Source organism: Eubalaena glacialis, chromosome 14 (assembly GCF_028564815.1).
Source record: "Eubalaena glacialis isolate mEubGla1 chromosome 14, mEubGla1.1.hap2.+ XY, whole genome shotgun sequence".
Lineage (NCBI taxonomy): Eukaryota > Metazoa > Chordata > Mammalia > Artiodactyla > Balaenidae > Eubalaena > Eubalaena glacialis.
Window position 1 is genome coordinate 7,062,611 of NC_083729.1, and position 16,676 is coordinate 7,079,286.

The 16,676-nt window shown below is 36.9% G+C and overlaps 1 protein-coding gene across 3 annotated transcripts in view; it reads left to right on the plus strand.

The window, feature by feature from the left end:
• TAF1B (TATA-box binding protein associated factor, RNA polymerase I subunit B) overlaps positions 1 to 16,676 on the plus strand; it is a 56,368-nt gene that overhangs the window by 25,459 nt on the left and 14,233 nt on the right. For all 3 annotated transcript variants that reach the window (XM_061211047.1, XM_061211048.1, XM_061211049.1), the window contains 2 exons: positions 2,670 to 2,769; positions 15,674 to 15,821. In XM_061211047.1, the coding sequence (XP_061067030.1) occupies positions 2,670 to 2,769; positions 15,674 to 15,821 (248 nt within the window). The remainder of the gene's footprint in view (positions 1 to 2,669; positions 2,770 to 15,673; positions 15,822 to 16,676) is intronic.

The window sequence follows — 16,676 nt, forward strand, 5'->3', positions numbered from 1 at the left end:
CCCCTCTGTCTCCCTCTTTCCTTTCCTCCCTCTTTCCTCCCTTCCCCCTCCAAGGGGAATTCCCCTCGAGGCGATTAGATCTAGTTAGCTGGAGGGCTTTTATTTTGCTCTGTGGGACATACAAATTTGGGACCCAGTTTAACTGCTTGGAGCAATAGGAGAAGAGACTTCACCACTGATCCTCTTTCTCTGCTTTTCTTGGAAAAGAGCTCTAAGTCACAGGTTCTTCTCAAAGTGTGGTCCCCCGAACAACAGTGTCAGCATCACCTGGTGATTTGTTAGAAATGTAAATTCTTGGACCCATTCTAACCTTCTGAATCAGAAACTCTGGGGACAGGGCCTGGTAGTCTCTGTTTTAATAAGCCCTCCAGGGGATTCTAATGGATGCTAAAGTTTGAGACCTACTATTGAAAAACTACTTAAAGAACATTGATTTGAAGGGAATACATTATTAGCCTGGCCCCAATACCCATACATTTTGTACTGATCCTGCATGTCACTTCCCTGTTTAAATCCTTTAGCAGCATCCGTAGTCCTTAGGATAAATTCATAACCCTTAGGTAGCCTTTAAAGAACCCTACCTACCTAACAATAACAATAATAATAAATAAAAATAGCCAACATGTGTTGGTTCCACAAATATTCATTGAATACCTACTATACACAGGTGTTGTTCTAGAGTCTAGACGCCTGAAATACAGTTGTGAACCATATATAGATCAAGTCCCTGCTCTCGTGAAGTTTAAGACTAGAGGAGGAAACAGATGAGCAAATACACAAATAAATTTAAAAACGATCAGACAGTGAAGTGCTGTTCAGAAGATTGGAATAGGATTATGTGATAGAGAATGACCAGCTGGCTACTTTAGGTGGGTTATTAGGGAAGGCCTCACTGAGAAGGTGGAGTTTACGCTGCACTCTGACTGAAAATAGAACCAGCAGCTGAACATCTGAAGTACTCGCGTTCCAGGTAGAGGGAGGCTGCTAGTGCCAGGCTCTAAAGCAGCTTCAAGCTCTGTGTGATCAAGGAGCAGAGGAGGCTGAAGTGATGGGAGTCAGAACTTGAAGGAGGAGTAGGAAGATGAGGACAGGGAGGTAATAAACAGGGGCCAGATGTAGGTCTTTGTAAGCCAAGTTAGGAGTTCGGATTTTTTTTTTTTTTTTTGGAGATATAGTTCATATACAATACAACTCACCCTTTTAAAGTGTACAGGTCAGTGGTTTTCAGTATATTCACAAGGTTGTGCAACCGTCACCTCTATTTCCAGGATATATTCATCACTCCAAAAGGAAACCCCATTCCCACTGGGAGTTTGGCTTTAAGTGTGATAGTAAGCCACTGGAAGATTTTAGCAGGAGACATATAATCTGATTAATGTTTTCAAGATCACTCAGGCAACTGTGAGGAAAGTGGATTCTAGGTAGGCACAGGTGGAAGCAGGGAGACCAGGTGGTCTTTTCTATACTTAAAGCAAGAGGTAGTGGCTTGGATTAGGGTGGTGGTAATAGAAATGGAATGAGGTGAAGGGGTTCAGGATATGTTTTACAGGTAGACACAACTTTCCTCTAATGCAGTGCTTCTAAAATTACCTGTAATGAAGAACCAATTTGTTAAATTTCCAGTCTGTCACAGATTGAAACTTTTGAAAAGTATAATAATATTATAAGTAGAGACAGTGTTTCCAGGGGACGTGCCTGGCGTAGTGGTTTGTTGGTTAGGAGGGGTATATGGGATGCTGTTAGTTGGGATGCTGTTAGTCTGTGCCCATCCCTCTTTCTCTATTCTTCTCTATTTTTCTTCTTACCGTTTTTTCCTATCTGACATACTATAAATTTCATTTATTTGTTATGTCATCTTTTTCTTTTCACTAGAATGTAAACTCCATGGGAACAAGAATATTTTACTGTTTTGTTCACTGCTATATCCCCCAGCCTAGAATAGTGTTGGGTATATAGTACTCAATAAATGTCTGTTGAATGAATGAATGAATTGTAAATAAGTATGTATGAGTGTTTATTTATATATATGTGCTAATTTCTTCAAACTCAATAATTTACTCAAAATATTTGATCAGCTACTGTGTACCAGACATTGAGATGGAGTGGTGAACAAATGTTCCTTTGTTTAATTGTTCTTCCAGTGACAGGCACCTACTGTGCACTGTCATAGGTACTGGAGACCGAATGGTGGGCAAGGAGGTATTCTAACAAGGAAAACAGGGATCAAGGAAGGTGTCCCTGAAGAAGTGATTTAAGAGATAAGTAGGAGCTAATCATGTGAGAGGAACTAGGGATAGGAGGAAGGAATGCCGTGTCTGCAAGCCTGGTGGTAAATTGACAAATAAGATAAACACACCTTTTAGAAATATTTTATCTATTTGGGCAGAAACTTAAGAGATTATTAATCAACTAAATGTTTTCTCCACACAAGGGTACAGAGAATAATAGATATTTTCAGATTAATTATCCTTACATATATGTAGGATATACAGTATACTCAACTGATTCTTACCTTGTCTTTGAAATACATTTTTACCTCTTTTGTTTACTTTGCCAAATCAGTACATACCTTTTATTTTTTTATTTTTTATTTTTTATTTTTTTTAATGTTTGCCTTGCTGTCTTTTTTTTTTTCATACCTTTTATTGAAACTCTTTTTAAAAATATAGATTCGTTGAAGAGGAACATATTCCTTATATAAATGCTTTTCAGCATTTTCCAGAAGAGATGAAATTATATGGGCGTGACAAAGGAATCTTTGCTATAGAGGTAAGTTATTTTCTTTTTTACTTTGTAGTCACTTATAAGACACAAGAGTAATTTGGTGATTTATATTCCTCTCCTGACTTATTTGGTGTTGGAGTTTTAAAAAATGTCATCTAGTTTTTGTTCTATTCAAATATGGACATTAGTCATAATTTAATGAAGAGTAGAATTATTATTTTTTATTTTCCTTATGTGGCTACATCTAATCCTTTAGGTTACGCTATCCTCAAAATACAGCTATAATGTGAGGTGTGTGCATTGCAAATAGGTGTATTGTTGAGACTAAAAGTTTTATATAGAGACCTTTAGGTAATTTCAAATTTAAAAAACAGTATTTTTTGTTGTTGTTTGAACACTATGTTGCTTTGGAGAAAAGAGATGAAAGTTATTATGTTGTTTCAAGAGGCACTATTTTTTTAATATATTTAATTAATTAATTAATTAATTTTAAAATTTTTGGCTGCGTCAGGTCTTAGTTGTGGCATGTAGGATCCTCATTGAGGCATGCGGGATCTTCTGTTGTGGCGCGCAGGCTTCTCCCTAATTGTGGCGCAGGCTCCAGGGTGTGTGGGCTCTGTAGTTTGCGGCACGCGGGCTCTCTAGTTGAGGTGCGTGAGCTCAGTAGTTGCAGCGCGTGGGCTTAGTTGGCCCGCAGCATGTGGGATCTTAGTTCACTGAACAGGGATCGGACCTGCATCCCCTGCATTGGAAGGTGGATTCTTTACCACTGGTCCAGCAGGGAAGTCCCTCAAGAGGCACTATTTTAAGTCCTTTGCTTGTGTTAGGCTTCTTCTAGATCTCTTTTCAGATGTCTCCAATGGCAGCGCTTCTGTCCTTTTAATTATGAGTCTTTATCACTATTTATAGTACTCAAAGGTTATTTTCCCTGTGCTCTTCATCAGAAGGTTTTCAGTGTACTAAATATTAATATTAAATATTATCCTCCATTTACCCACTTAAGGAATTATTTTCAAAGGCTTTCCTAACCTTCACAACCTTCACATTGTTTTCAGTTTAATTCAAGAGACATTTATGATCCTTACTAAACCCCTGCATGAGTATGGTTCACCATCTTTCCAATTTTACATGTGAGTAAACACCTCAGACAGGTAGAATGATTTGCCGAGGTCATGCAGATGGTAGTCTCAGACTTGGAACTACAGTGCTTTAGGCCTTTTACTCATTATATGGTCTTTTGTTCTGTTTTTGTACCATCTTACTATTATTTGTCCCATCTAGTCTTTATTTCTTTTTTCTTCTTTTTCTGCCTTTTTTGAATTAAGATTTTTTTTATGATTCCATTTTATCTCCACTATTGATTTATTAACCATACCTCTATTTTTTTAAGACGTTGTTCTAGAGTTTATAAAATTCATCTTTAACTTACCACAATCTGCCTCAAATAATAATATACCAGTACATGTATAGTGTAAGACCCTTACAAGAATATATATACTTCCACTTCCCTCCTCCCATCCCTTAGTGTTAAACATTTTATCTTTACTTGTTAGATATTCCACAATGCGTTGGAATTATTTTTGCTTTAAAAAGTTGTTTATCGTTTTAAGAAATTACAATGAGAAGAACTACTTCATATTTACCCACATTTTGCCATTTCTGGCACTCTTCCTGTCTAAAAAAGTCCTTTAACATTTCTTATAGTGCAGATCTGTTGGCAGTGAATTCTTTTGGCACTTTTTGGTCTAAAAATGTCTTTGTTTTGCCTTCATTTTTGAAAAAACATTTTCACTAGTATAGAATTCTGGGTTTGTACTTTTCCTTCAGCACTTTAAAAATGTTTCTTTCTACAGGACTGTCTGATTTCTCTTCTCTTCTCTTCCCTTCCCTTCCCTTCCCTTCACTTCCCTTCCCTTCCCTTCCTTTCTCTTCCCTTCCCTTCCTTTCTCTTCCCTTCTCTTCCTTCCTTCTCTCCTTCCTTCCTTCCAACTACATGTTAGACCACAGCTCACTAAGGCTTCTGTTCTTTTTCTTTTCCTCAGTGTGTTTTGTTTTGGATAGTTTCTAAGATGATATCTTCAAATTCACTGATCTTTACTTCTTGAATGTCTAATCTGCTGTTAAACCCATCTAGTATTTTTTTCATTTCAGATTCTGTATTTTTCATTTCTAGAAGCTCCATTTTAGTCTTATCTTTTTCGTTTCCCTCATTATGTTTATGTTTTCTTTTACATCTTCCAGTTTATTGACAATATTTACAGTGGTTGCTTTAAGGTTATCATCTACTAATTCTGTTATCTCTGTTATTTCTGGGTCTGTTTCTATTGATTGATTTATCTCCTGATTATGTGCCATATTTTCCTGCTTTGCATTCCTGGTAATTTTGATTGGATGAAGACAGTGTGAATTTTGTGTTGCTGAATACTGGAATTTTTTTTGTTCTGGTGTATGATTAGGTAACTTAGATATCAGTTTGATCATTTAGAAGCTTGTTTTTTTAATGGCTGTTCCACAGCCTATATTGTGAGACTAAGTAAGCCCCGCTACTAAGCCATGTCCCTTTGGAAGACTCTACCCAGAGCCCCCACTATTATGAAGTCTCTCCACTCCAGCTGGTGCCTTATGCAAACTCTGAGAATTGTTTGGATTCATTGGAAAAAATCCAATGATTTTTTTTTCTCCCTTGGCCTCAGGTTTTTTCTCACACATGCACAGATTGGTACTCAGTCAAAGACTTGAGAGGACCCCTTTGCAGACCTCCAGAGTTCTTTCTCTGCAGTTTTATCCTCATTGGTACTCTGCCTGCAAATTATAGCCACCTCAGCTTCCAGGAAGTCTAATCTCTCTTTCTGTAACTTAGCAAGACCACTGGGCTCTGTTTCACTCCCTGCTCCCTGCACTACAGCTTGGAGACTGCCTCCAGGCAGTAATCTGGGGCCATTTGTTTCTCTTCTCTCAGCGATTATATAGTCCTGTGCTTCCTGTTATCCAGTGCCTAAAACTGTTGTTTCATATATTTTTTCCAGTTCTCTGTTTATCATGGGAAGTCAATTCCCGTAGTAGTTTCCCATAGTAGTTAATCCTTTAAGGGCAGAAACAGAATTGTTCTAAATACTCATTTTTAGACATTTAGAAAAAGAGTCAATATTCAGATGCTTTTTAGCTGAGTGTTATGTAAACAGCTCTTTCTTAAATGCCTAAAAATATCTCATTGCTCGTATATTCTTGGATTTTTTTTGAAAATTATAATCTCTATTCACGAATATTGTCTCATCTTTGCTTCAGAATTTTCCACCAGCTGGACCATGTTATTGGAGGATCATGGTTGTAGGCTTTTGTTTATACATGCCTAGTAATAATCTCTTTTGTTGACTATTTTTAAATTAATCTTGAGTTGAGGGGACGGGGTATGTAAAATAGGGGAGTGACTTCTTGTAGAGATTTTGATAGGAAGTATAAGCATAAAAATAGATTATGTCTTGGTAACAGTAACTATTGCACTTTGCCTTTTTCACTTGTATCTTAGAGAACTTTTTTTTTAAATAAACTTTTTATTTTGGAATAATTTTAGATTTATAGAAAAGCTGCAAAAATAAAAATATATCCTTTACCCAGATTCACCTATTGTTAATATTTTATTTTATCCTTTGTGCTGTTCTTCCCTATCTATGTATCTATCTATGCAATTCTATTTCTGAATCATTGAGGGTAAGTTACATTTATCATGGCCCATCATCCCTAAATATTTTAGTGTATATTTTCTAAGAGTAGGGATATTCTCTTATATAACTGCAATTTTCTTATTAACTTTTTATTTTTCTAGGAGCTGCACAGTATAGATATGCCACAATGTACCTGACTAGTTCTCTATTGATGGAGTTTTGTGTTTGGGGATTAAAGGCTAAAGAAGGCAGCTAGGTAATGAAAAAACAAAACAAAACAAAACTGAAAACAATCTGAATGTCTATCAACAGGAAAATGGATAAAATGTGACATAATCAGACATGGTATATTAAACTACTATGAAAATGAATCAACTACAGCCACAAGCAATAGGAATGACTCTAAGAAACATTCTATTGAGTGTAAAAGGCAAGACTTAGGAAGCTACATACAGTATGATATCATTTTTGTTAAGCTCACAAAAGAAGTTAAGCTAAATATATTTATATAAATATATTTATGTGCACGATAAAACTATTTTTAAAAAAATAAGTTTATGGTAAGCAAAATTCAGGATACTAGTTACCTCTGGATGGGGAGGCACAGAGGGAGGACTAGAGAAAGGAGTCCACTGGTAGATGTAGCAGTCGGGTTGGTTTGTGTATTTCTTGCATCCTTAACTACTCTTTGAGAGTAGGAATCATGTGTAATGCTTCTATTTTATCATACCTAATCAAGACCTAATATATAATAATTATGTATACATGGTAAGAACTCTGTCTGTGTTTATTGGTTAAATGATTTGAAATAGCTGAAAAACAGAATGAGTTTAAATACTTTATTTAGAGAAGATTTCAAATAGATTTGTTGGGGATTTTTTTCCACCTAAGTAGTAAACATCCAGACTGCTTCTTTTGTATTTGTTATATAATATACCCAGAGGCTATTAAATAGTGGCATTTGATTGAAAAAATAAAAAAGCATTCCACTGATATTTTAGTGGTAAATGTGTAAGGGATATAACTTCTGCTTATAAGCAAGGACATTTAAAAAACTGAGTTATGGGTGTGTCAGTATCACTCATGAAAACCAGTGTGTGAGATAAATAATCTTATCAGTTATTTGTACTGTTCACCCATATACTGAAACCAATAGTAAATTACTCCAGTCAGAAAATGTATGTTTGAGGCTACATTGATGATACTTGTTTTAGGAGAATCATACCTCATGTTTGCTAAGTGAAACCAGTGATTTCATATGAATTATCTGTGATTTGGTTTGATCCCGTGCCAGTACCCACCCCTAGTACCCAGCATGCTCAGCCCAGTTCTCCCCCTACCTCTGCTTCCCAAGAGAAGGAATGAGAACCAAGTTTTATACTCATCTAAGGAAAACTGAATAATGACAAAGGTTAGCCTGCTACAAAAATAATCACATAACCCTGCCAAAGTCAAATCAAAATTATTTGTGGATTGTCTACTCTTTTGGATACGAGCTTTTAATCTGCTTTAGTACAGTTATGTGAAATTTGAACATAGGTATTCCACAGTCAGCAGAATATTTGGAGGACAGGCACATCTTAAGAAGGAGGACTCAGGTTTTTCCCAGCTCTGATCCTGGGGCCAAAACAAATAACTGTCTCCTGTTCAGTTGGTCATCAGTTCATAAATTCAAATTTATTCATAAGGTTTATCTTGGTCTGTGCAAGTCGACAGCATGTTTCTGAAATGATCTCATCCCCAGGACCAAGACTGTATTTCACATAAAATAATGTATTCACCACAAACTTCCAGAGGATTAGACTTTGAACATAAAAAAGTATTTTTTGCTACTACTGATAGATTTACAACCATTAAGATAATTCTAGCAGAGTAAAAATGCAAATTGAACTGTTTTGTGAATCATAATGCATGTGGAATTCATTTTATCCTTCCTCCATGAATAATATATTACAGTGCTTTGTCATTTCTTCTGACATTTTTATTCCTTGTTAATTTTCCTTTGCAATAGGAAGTCTTGTTTTAAGTTTGGGTTAACAGGTGCATGTAGCATTAGCTTTTTCTCAGCTGAATCTTTGCTTCAAAACAACTCTAAGAATAAGTAAGGGTGAGGCACTGTACTTTTTTTTTTTTAATAGCAAAGCAGGAAGTTCACCTCTGACAGGGTATTGTAATCAGGTTTATCACAAGAGCCTGCTGTTGTGTAACAGAAACTCTAGCTTGTCCTTACCTGTCTTAAGGCATTGCTTCATGAAGGAAAATAAACTCACTGGAATATTTGTGAAATTCAATAAAATGCTTTCCCAAGCACGCCGTTTTTAATGCATGCTAGAACAGTTTATTATAGCCTTGTGGTCTTTTAAAAAACATATTAGCCTTGTGATTTCTTAGTATTATAATTAAATGAATCTATAGCACTCTGGAAGCCCTATGTGCCATATTTACTATGCCTTTTAGACACATCCTCAGCCATGTCTCGTAATAGTCCATATTCCCTTCCTCCCCTCCCCCACTTTCTCAAGAAAAACGGGGAAGGTTTGGGATGTCTTCAAATGACTGTTTACTTAATTGACAGGCAGCTTTTCTTCATTGTATGCTTTGCCTTTGCTTACAAAAGTGCATTCACTATTCCATAGTATGTTGAAACTTTTAAGTGGAAACAGCTTTTCATTAACAAAGGAAGCATTTTCTTTCCTCCTTCCATGTCTTAGCTTTCTCTACTAAGTCTTGGCTTCTTCAGCAGCTGTACCTCCACCAGAAACAACAAAAGGTGCAATTGTTCTAGGAGATGGTGATGAAGATAATGCCAGTGGAGTTTTGTGTGTGTGGGCTGCTGGGGACTGTTTTTCTTCTGTGTTTGGTTTTGTTCTGTTTTTGTTATTCCAGAAAGTTGAGCACACCTTAAAAACAAATCAAAGGGAAAGGGGAAAAAAGCTTTAAAGACCCTTAAACCTTTATCCTGTGTGAACTGTTTCTTTCCATTAAATTGTTCTGTTAATATTTAAGTGGGCCCCTCTGTCCCACTAACAACAAATCTGACAAAACTCACTTTAAAACATAGGGTAATGGAATACAGAGTACGGAGTATTGATGTGGTTTGTTTCTTCTAACAAGCGGGCCATAAGAGTTTGAGTCTTCCTGCCATTACCCTGACATAAGAGCAAAGTTCAGGAGAGGAGACAGGTGTGCAAATTAAGTTTTAGTATTTCCAACCATCTCCTTTTTCTGAGTTGTGATTCCCAACCTCCTGGTAGTAGCTGTTTCATTTTCCTTATTTATTTAATTTATTTTTTATTTTTTAAAATAAATTCATTTATTTATTTAATTCATTTATTTGGCTGTGTTGGGTCTTGGTTGCTGCACGCGGGCTTTCTCTAGTTGCAGAGAGCGGGGGCTACTCTTCGTTGCAGTGTGCGGGCTCAGTAGTTGTGGCTCCTGGGCTCTAGAGCACAGGCTCAGTAGTTGTGGCACATGGGTTTAGTTGCTCCGTGGCATGTGGGACCTTCCCGGACCAGGGCTCGAACCCATGTCCCCTGCATTGGCAGGAGGTTTCTTAACCACTGCACCACGAAGGAAGTCCCTGTTTAATTTAAAGATAACCTCCTCCTCGTTTTTCTGCCTCTGCCTCTTCTGCTGCTTTATTTTTGAGTCAAGTTTCTGAAGTGTGGTGCTGATTTGAACCATCAGTTACTTCTAGCAAAAATCTTTCAGTTCATCTGGTAGAATAAACTAAAAATCTATTCTTTTTCAGGGATACCATCTCCATATGGAGGACCAAATAGTCAAATTGCCGCTTGAACCAAGGTTGGGCCTAGACACACTTATCTCTGTTACAGATAGAATTTATTCTGCCAATGACTTAACACACAGTAGGGATACTTCTATCTTTTCAGCCTTGATTTTCTTTATTTTTATGTATTTTAAAACCCACAGACCAATTTCTTAACAGTTAATATGTAACATACGTGTTATTCTACCATGGTCCTTGACAGTAATTCTAAATCCTCTCAAGAATTAGTCATTTCATCATCCCTCACTAGACTCAGCAAGAAGTAATAAAGAGGAAACTGGAAATTCATTCCAAAGTACATCTCCAGTATTTTGAATGTTGATCAACAGCATCCTCTCTGAGTAAAAAGAAAAGATGAAATGCTGGTTCAGCCAGACCCACTGAGTGGCACTTTGCCATGATGATTCATTTTGCCTTGGAGCAACCTTACACCCTTTGTGAAACTAGGTCCCGTTGGTTGAAGGAAGAAAAAGACTCCTCCAGAGCTGTCAGTCACTCTTTCAGCCTCTCCAAATGACTGTCTTGTTGGATCAAGGTTTGATACACTCTGAGTCTTCAAACTCTAGATTTTTTCACCATCTTACGCTGTAGGCCGTCTGTAGCTCTTGGGATTGTTTGTGCAATCTTTGTTAGAATAATAATCTAACAGGTTTGAAATCTACCTGAGGGAAATTAAGGCGAGTGTTATGATAACAGGTGTTCTCAGTTTCCCTCACTCCCACTCCCTTCCAGAATTACTACTGCCAGGAAGCATGAATAGAAACCAGCTGATGTGTTCTTTTGTTCCTGGCTTCCCACAACATCTTAACCATCACTGGAGTTTGTGGGTGTGCTTCTCTTGTCAAGCTTGTGAAGTAAAACCATCTGAGGGTCTCTTCCAGGCTACAAGAAAAATGAGGTTGAGAGCCACTTCATTTTATTTTATTATTATTTTTTTTGCACAAGAATATTGTGGAGAGCTTGTTTAAACTACAGATTCTTAGTCCTAGTGTTAGGGATGGATTTATTAAGTCTGGTGTGGGATCTAGGAATATTTTATGCAAGCATCTTGCAAGTGGTACTGATAGAAATGGTGCTTTGAGCAGTACAGACTAGTTTTCTTATCTCTGCCTCTGTCGTTCTTTTGTTATTACATCTTATTCCACAAAAAATTTGAGGTAAAAAGTAGACTAATTAGCAGATAACCAAAGACCAGTATAAAACAAAGTACTATTATACCTTAACTAAATATGCAAAGTTTTAAACAGGATTCTGGTAGTCCTCTTATTCTACTTAATACATCAGAGATTCCCCACGCCAAATGAAAATACAAAGACCCAGCAGCTTCTATGAGACCCTTTCCTTGGGTGTGCTCTGTACATGCATGCGTTTTCTAAAAGTCAAAGTAAGACTATTCTAACGCAGTCATTAAATGTTCACTGTAATTATTATATATCCATGTTTTGGAATCTTGTCAAAATTAGAGCCTGATTCCCCTCTCCAGGCTAAGGACAATGGGACAGAAAGAAAAATGTGACACTGTGATCATATTCTCTAAAACAATGCTGTGTAACAGTACTCCCAGCCTTCTGCCCAAGGTTGGATACTTTGCTGAGCTAGTGGTTCAAGAGTGGCCTGCCTTGGTTGGAATAGGAGCAGATGTCTAGGGGGGTTAGTCCATAGCCAGCCCTGTAGGGACAATTGGGCCACCACTTCAAGTGATGTCGGAGGCGGAAGGGAGCAGATGTTAGTGTGGATGTTTTACACATATATTAAGTCTTTTTAGCTTACCAGATTCCTTTTCATTAATGACCTTGCAATTACTTGTCATGAATTTATCATCCATTAAATTGGTTTTTTGAGATGGTTATTTTTCAAAGGGGAACATTCACTGCTCTAGTGTTTGTTTTGTTTGCAGATAAAAGTACTTAATTTCATCTCCTACCTTCATTATTTGAAAGGATTAGGGTTGTCATAAATCTTGTCAGTAATGTTAATTGTTTTAACTTGAAAAGATGCTTCAGATTTTGTGCGAAATGCAGGAGATGTCTAAATAAGTTAATTTTATAAAGAAAAAAGAGAGCTTTTGCCAAAAGTCACTGAGAATATATGTTTTCCTTTTTTCTCTTTTAAATTCACGGATTAGAATACAATTAATAGTATTTTAGTGTACAAGTAGAATTACTGTATCTCAACATTTAAAAAAAGACTTGAAAGGCCACATTGCTATTTTGGATTGACAGAAATTTACTTTGTATTCTTCAGCTACAGATTAATCATATGTTAATAATAGAGCTAATTGAAAGCCTTTTTTTTCCTAATAAAACTCAAGAGTTTAGACATTGAAATAGTGGTATCAAAATAAATACAATACAAAGAAGGTTGTAACCTCAGGCAAAGTAAAATCAGGCATAGTTAACACTTTGATTGTTTTCTATAAGCATACTCTTTTTTTTTTAATATTTGTTTATTTACTTATTGGCTGCATCGGGTCTTAGTTGCGGCACGCGGGATCTTGTTGCAGTGCACAGGCTCATTAGTTGCGGCGCGCGGGCTCTCTAGTTGTGGCACGTGGACTTAGTTGCCCCGCGGCGTGCTGGATCTTAGTTCCCAGACCAGGGATCGAACCAGCTTCCCCTGCATTGCAAGACGGATTCTTAACCACCGGACCACCAGGGAAGTCCCTATAAGCATACTCTTGTACCATTATAAAGCATTTCCTTGTGCTTTATAATTGCATATGAGCTGAATGTACCAAAGTAACATTTAACAGAGAAATATTCATTCCTTCAGTTGGCTTCCAAACACCTTCACACATTTAGAAAATGGGCAAGACATGACATAATGGTATTATTGGCACAAATTGTTGGGAAACAGATTTTTGCTTAGAATAAGGAAGAACTTTTTAATGATTAAACCCATTAAAAATGGAATAGACTACCTTCAGGGAAGGTATTGAGTTCCCATCACTGAGGATTTACAAGAAGGGCTAGACATATACCTGCTGGGGATTTTGTAAAGTTAGACCACATACTTTTAAAGGTCTTTCCAACTCTGAATTTGCCAATTAGATTATTTCTCCTACAAGGTGATGTATGAAGTGATTCTGTTACACAAAATAGTTTACTGAACTGATATTATCTTTCTCTCTTACCACTTTTTTTTTTTTTAACTAAGCATACATACAGAAAAGTGAACATATCACAAATGTACCCAACCTGATGAATTTTCATAACCTGAACCAGCCCCGAGATCAGGAAACAACCTTCTTAGCACCCTAGGAGCTCCACCCTTATGCTCACTTGCAGTCATTACCTCCGTGACTCCAAGAGTAATCAATCACTCTCCTGACTTCTAGCCGTATAGACTAGAAGCTCGGTGCTGAGTTGCTCAGTTTTGTACTTTACATACGTGGAGTCATTCTCTTTTGCATCTGGCTTCTTTTAACATTATGTTTTGAAGATTCATTCATACTGTTGCATGTAGAGCATTCATTTCTTTGCTGTATAATGTTCCATTGTGAGACTGTATCAAAATTTACTAGACATTTCTTCTTGTACTTACTCTATTGTTGATGGCATTTGGGTAGTTTCTAGCTTGGGACTTTCACAAATAGTGTTATGAACATTCTAGTGCATGTCTTTTCATGGACATGCATGCACATTTCTGTTGGGTATATGTAGCTAGAGCTGCTTTGCTGTAGAGTATGTCCACACTCAACTTTAACAGATACTGCCAAACAGGTTTCCAAAATGTTTGTATTCAGGCCTAGTTTTAATGGGGTCCTACCGTATCGGAAATGTTAGTTTTTCTGAAATCCCATAAGCCTTAAAAAAAAATCTTGCTTGTAGTACTCGATAACTTTCTATCTTATCCTATAGTTATTTTTGTACACTGATCCCTTTTCTAGAGTATAAACTCCTTGAAGAGATCACTTTATTCATCTTTATATTTCCCAAAGTATCTTGCATAGAATAGACTCTAAATTTAATATTTTTATGTGAGTGGATGAGTAAATGAGGAAAAATTATATGTAGTATTAATAAGAAGAATGTTTGGAAATTGCAGAAATATATGTAGCATACCCAATAAACTACAAGGGTGATCTTAAAGTGAACAGAATTAATTTATTAATATTAGCTCATAGATTTTCCTGAATTCTATAAGACACTCTTATAGGCTATTAATGTGGGAAAATAGAAGTTTGAATTGCACATTTTTATCTATTAGACTTAAACCCTGGTGTCATCTCTCACATAGAAGCATGTGAATATTATGTAACACTGAGCTAAATCTGTTAGCTGTGAATTTGAAGATTGGCGAGAGGGTGCTGGTGAAGGAGGGTGAGAGGCAAGTCGTGCTTTGGAGTGATTATGACAACATTGTAACTCCAGTTGGGTTGCAGCTGTATACCAGATTCTTCCATGATTGGCAAGAAGTAATGATTTCACTATACCATGGGTAAGGCCAGTAAGAGTTCTATGAGCCAGATAGAATTTTAATTTACCACTATTACTGTTTAAAACTGCTTAGTGAGGGCTTCCCTGGTGGCGCAGCGGTTGAGAATCTGCCTGCCAATGCAGGGGACGCGGGTTCGAGCCCTGGTCTGGGAAGATCCCACATGCTGCGGAGCAACTCGGCCCGTGAGCCACAACTACTGAGCCTGCGCGTCTGGAGCCTGTGCTCCGCAACAAGAGAGGCCGCGATAGTGAGAGGCCCGCGCACCGCGATGAAGAGTGGCCCCCGCTTGCCGCAACTGGAGAAAGCCCTCGCACAGAAACGAAGACCCAACACAGCCATACATACATACATACATACATACATACATAAAAAGAATGTAAGCAGACAAGAATAGCATTAAAAAAATAAAAAATAAAAAAAAAATAAAAATAAAAAAAAATTTTTTAAAAAAAGGGCTTAAAAAAAAAAAAACTGCTTAGTGAGGATATTTGGGATTTATGGGCGCTTCCCCTTAATGCTTTTCTCTACATTCCAAATTTTATTCAATGAATACATATTACTTTTATTTTTTTTGTTTTTTATTTAAAAAACTTTTTTTAAAATTTATTTTATTTTTTGGCTGCGTTGGTCTTTGTTGCTGCGCATGGGCTTTCTCTAGTTGCGGTGAGTGGGGGCTACTCTTCGTTGCGGTGCATGGGCTTCTCATTGTGGTGGCTTCTCTTGTTGCGGAGCATGGGCTTCAGGCACACGGGCTCAGTAGCTGTGGCACTCAGGCTCAGTAGTTGTGGCTCGCGGGCTCTAGAGCTCAGGCTCAGTCGTTGTGGCTCGCAGGCTCTAGAGCGCAGGCTCAGTCGTTGTGGCTCACGGGCTTAGTTGCTCCGCGGCATGTGGGATCTTCCCAGACCAGGGCTCAAACCCATGTCCCCTGCATTGGCAGGCAGATTCTTAACTACTGCGCCACCAGGGAAGTCCCCATATTACTTTTAAAATCAGAAAGTAGTTTTTAAAATAATTTGTGTTGCAAAAATTGCTACCTTGACTATCTCTTTCATTCCAGTCTTGGCCTAACTATGAAGATATCTATAAAAAAATAATTGAAGTTGCTACATTTTTAGATTTGCCACGTTTTCCAGACATAACTGAAGACTGCTATCTTCATCCAAACATCTTGTGTATGAAATACTTGATGGAAGTCAATCTCCCTGGTAAGTGTGTGGTGTATATAATGAGCAAGCTTTGACTTACTAAATTATTATGAACAATATATTGCATCTTCTCAAATCAGAGACTATTAGGGTCATCTGACAGGGTCCATAGTAACATGAAGCTTAATTTTAAAATCCTTTCTTAAAATATTTTGGACCATTTAAAATGGGTAAAAGGACACTTTTCAGAAATAATGAATTCTATTTTGGTGTGAGGGATAAGCTTGAGAGAATATGTTCAGTTTTTACAGTAAGTTTGCTGAGTACAAGTAAAGTAACATATGTTTCAGTATGTGTTATTAATTACCTAGGCACCCACTCCCCCCAGAAAAGCAGCACTTCTTCATTTGCATGAAGCATGATTATTACATAAAGAATTCTAATTTTAAAAATCCCAGAAGTTATCTATGGTAACATTTTTGTTGTTCGCTAATATATTGCTATTTCCAGTCCCTAAAAGAAATGGAGATCCAAGTCTGGTAGGATGAAACACAGAATGTGAAGACAGCCTTACTAGCTGTTGTTCACAATATACCAAGACACAGGTAACCCAAATGGAATCTGCCGATGGAATCCATTCCTGAATTTCTTGCTAAACTAGAAATGTGAGAAATGCAGGATTTCTATTCTTAACAGAAAATACAAACATGGTGTGACTATATTATTGCTTAAGCAATATAAAAAATGTGATTGAATGTATTTTTAATAGGGGAGGAAAATACATATGTTATATGAAAAAAGCAATATGTAAAACTGTATGTATGACATAATTTTAACTATAAACATAAATTGGAGTAACATATATACACAAATGTAAATATTAAGTCTATACTTTTAAAATATTTTTTTAAAAAG